General features: G+C 43.4%; 1 protein-coding gene across 1 annotated transcript in view; it reads left to right on the top strand.

The window, feature by feature from the left end:
* Positions 1 to 3037, top strand: part of LOC104074701 (unconventional myosin-X-like) — a gene marked incomplete at both ends in the record, with an annotated part of 38630 nt that extends 35593 nt beyond the window's left edge. Inside the window, 4 exons of the mRNA XM_009574910.1 lie at positions 117 to 225; positions 919 to 999; positions 2006 to 2130; positions 2923 to 3037. Coding sequence (XP_009573205.1) covers positions 117 to 225; positions 919 to 999; positions 2006 to 2130; positions 2923 to 3037 — 430 coding nt within the window. The remainder of the gene's footprint in view (positions 1 to 116; positions 226 to 918; positions 1000 to 2005; positions 2131 to 2922) is intronic.
* Between the last annotated feature and the right edge of the window lie 331 nt (positions 3038 to 3368).

Raw genomic sequence — 3368 nt, 5'->3', positions numbered from 1 at the left:
CAGGAATAAAAATGAGGTGTTTCACACTGGGACAGGGCAGTAGCTGAGAATGAGAGCCATCTTCTCACAGGTGGTGGGTGTCTTGCATCTTCTTTAATTCTTTTCTTCTCCCTTAGGCTGGACTTCATCTATGACCTTTTTGAAAGAGTTTGCAGTCGTTGCAATGAAGAGACACTGAAGATGGGCACCCAGAGGCGCAGACCGACTGTCAGTTCCCAGTTCAGGGTAGGATGTTTTCCAAGAGAGCAGCAGGCTTCTGGGGAGGAGCAGATGGGTAAAGCAAGGCCTGCAGCCAAGAGGAGTCATTCATCCTAGTTTTGTGTCCAGCACTGAAGATGCACAGGAATGTTGTAGTGCTAAAAAAAGAAAGTGCCACTGCCCCAAGGATTTCTGTCTTCTGTAAAATGTGAGATGCTAAGACTGAGCAGGGTGGCAGAGGAAAAGAATACTTTTGCTAAGTATATGAAGTTCTTGAGGTTCTTTGATCTTTCATGTTGGTTTGGTGTTTCAGCTAAGTGTGTGTGTCCTTTTAGGCCACATCTTTTACAGGTATAGTGGCAATTCCAATAAAATCTTATTGGGGGGACCTTGCAGGTATGAATCTCACCCCCCTAGATTGTCTGCAAACCTTCTGTTAGTTTCACAGTTTTAGTTTCCTAAATTTAAAGTTTGAGAGACTTGTGAAAATAACTCACATCAGCTATACAGCTCTGAGAAGAAGGATGGCCATGTAAACAGTGTTGGAGGAAACTAAATGTTTTGGACAGGAATGGATCTCCTGGGTTATTGAAGTTTTGGTAGGCAGAGTCAAAGGACATTAGGAATGGGAGGGCTGCATGAAGACCCTATTGCAACAAATGTAGCCCCTTCCCCTCCTGTAGTGACTGATCCTTTGGGTTTTGTCTTGCTGCTTTTTAGGATTCTCTCCATTCCCTGATGGCCACGCTTAGTACTTCCAACCCATTCTTCATCCGCTGCATCAAACCAAATACAGAAAAGGCAAGTCTGTCTTCCAGCAAAATTTATGCATGCAACACAGGCCTTCATGAGCGCTCACTTGCACAAACGCCTGACAGGTGCCTCTGTCAGGGTCCAAACTGAGGATAAGAGCAGTTCCCCTCCACCCTCCCTTTTTCCTTCTCGTTGTTCTATAGTTGAGGAAAAATACACCCTCCTCCTGGTAATCAGATGAAAAGACTGCATGCTGAGTATGATATGATACAGCCATTCCCACCTCTTTCTGTGCTTATGAAGCCTGGAAGATGAGCCAGACTTGTGCAGAGCCTAGAGCTGTGGTAGAAGAAGCAATCGCTCCTGTTTGTGGTGCCTGTAGACAATTTGTTCTGGAATGCAGGGTTTGTGTGGAAGGAAGCGTCTCCTGCAGATCCCTGGCTCTGAGGCAGAGGAGGTGGATGCTTCATGAGCAAGTCACAGTGCTTAGAGACAGGCTGGCTCTCGCTTGTATTGTGAACTGTGGTGGGAGGATATGCTGCTGACTAGATTGGGTGGGGAGCTCTGAACCGATCATTTTCTTTGTGTGTTTTAAAACCGTGTATGATATGGCAGAGGAAAGCCTGACGGCGGGTTTATGCCAGAAAAGAATTCTGCAGTTTGTCTCCAGTTTGACTGGAGAGAGACTGCAAAGAGAACTGAGTCAGAGTTCTGCATTTTGTATGTGTTAATGCATTATATCATTACTTTACTGCCATGATCCACTAAGATAGCAGTCTGCAGACTGTTTTTTTCCAGGATCTGCCCAGCTCCCTTTTGTCCCTTTTTCTGCACCATGCAGTGTTGTGAGATTGCTTTCCCCTTGACCCAAACTTCCCCCTTTTGTCCTGGCATGCCCAAATACACAGGGTTGACTTTCTACAGAGAAACAGATACACAGCCTGTGACTGTCTGTGCTCAGAGAAACAGTCACTGTCAGCGAGGAAGTAATACCAAGATCAACACTTATTCTGTCTCTCTTCTTGTTTGTTTTTGAATCTGGATCATTATGTAGGCACCGAACCTCTTCAATCCAGATGTGGTGCTAAATCAGCTCCGGTACTCAGGGATGCTGGAGACAGTGAAAGTTCGGAGAGCAGGTTTCCCTATACGGCGCCTTTTCCAGGACTTCCTCAGCAGGTAATTGCTACCATTGTACCACATGCTGTAACAGCCCCAAGGTATATGATTCCATAAGTTTGTTCCCTCTATAACTGCTGTTACTGATATGGATCATTTGTGGGATGTTTTTCTAACCATGACCTTATTGCCCATATCATAGACTGATTTGGAAGTCCTTTTGGAGACTTGCCTTTAAGGTAAAAGTCAGAATGGAAAAATAGCCAGACGGTCCATTTTTTACAAATGTTTTTTTTGTAGCTTTGCCACAGATTTGCTTATGTGATGCTGTGAAACCCAGCTAGTCATAATATGTAAAAAGAAAATACCATACTTAAAACCTTTAATCTGGCAGGCTGAAGCAAATTTTAATGGACATTTTTTATTGGAAATAGTGATTATTTCTTTTAATTAGCTGCATCAAAAGGATTTTTTGAAGTTTCAGGCTAGAAGGGACCATTGAACATTGCTTCCTTTGTCTCTTGGAGCATTAAATGCTACCCCTCTACTGAACAAAATAACTTGTGTCTGATGAAAGCACATGTTTCAGAAAGACAGTTGTTCTTTACTGAAAAATGCTGTTGAGTTTGTATTTTTATTACTGGGATTGCAACAATAATTGCCCGTGTGGTAGGAACAGATAAAGGTTGGGGGATGGAAATTTCTAAATTGGAAGGCAAACACGAAGAAGGAAGGTCCCAGAGGAAGAACAACTAATGGGAGGAGGATAATTAGAGTTAAAAGATTGGGGCGGGGAGAAGGGGGGCAGGTTATTGTCATACATAATCTCATGAGATTTTGTTTGGTTCTTAGGTACAAGATGCTTGTGAAGGGGCCAAGTTTCTCTGACAACAGCAAAGCTGTATGTGCAGGCTTTCTTCAGACCTATGACAGCAGCAAGAAAGAATGGCAGTTGGGTAAAACCAAGGTACTTAATCAGTGTGGGGTAGAGTATGGCTTTGTTCCAGCTGCAAGGGCATGTGATTGCATCTGGTGAGATTGAAGCCAGTAGAAAGGGCAAAGTAGTGATGACCCTTTAAATACATTGGACTATGCCACTGACTTGTAGCATCTCAAATATTTCCCATATTAGGTACCTAGAGATGTAGAAGGCTTTTTGATTTTGTCTAAACTCCTTCTCGTTGACCAAGCCAGATTGATCTTTTTGTGCCTGATCCAATTTAAGGATCCAAGGAGAACAAGCATGGGTGTCATTGTATGCAATTGCAATGTGTGCCATTAACTCTTGCCTCTTGTGC

This window comes from Fulmarus glacialis, unplaced genomic scaffold, assembly GCF_000690835.1.
Source record: "Fulmarus glacialis isolate BGI_N327 unplaced genomic scaffold, ASM69083v1 scaffold18930, whole genome shotgun sequence".
Lineage (NCBI taxonomy): Eukaryota > Metazoa > Chordata > Aves > Procellariiformes > Procellariidae > Fulmarus > Fulmarus glacialis.
The sequence above is the reverse complement of the archived record's forward strand: the minus strand, read 5'-3'. Positions and strand labels throughout refer to the sequence as shown.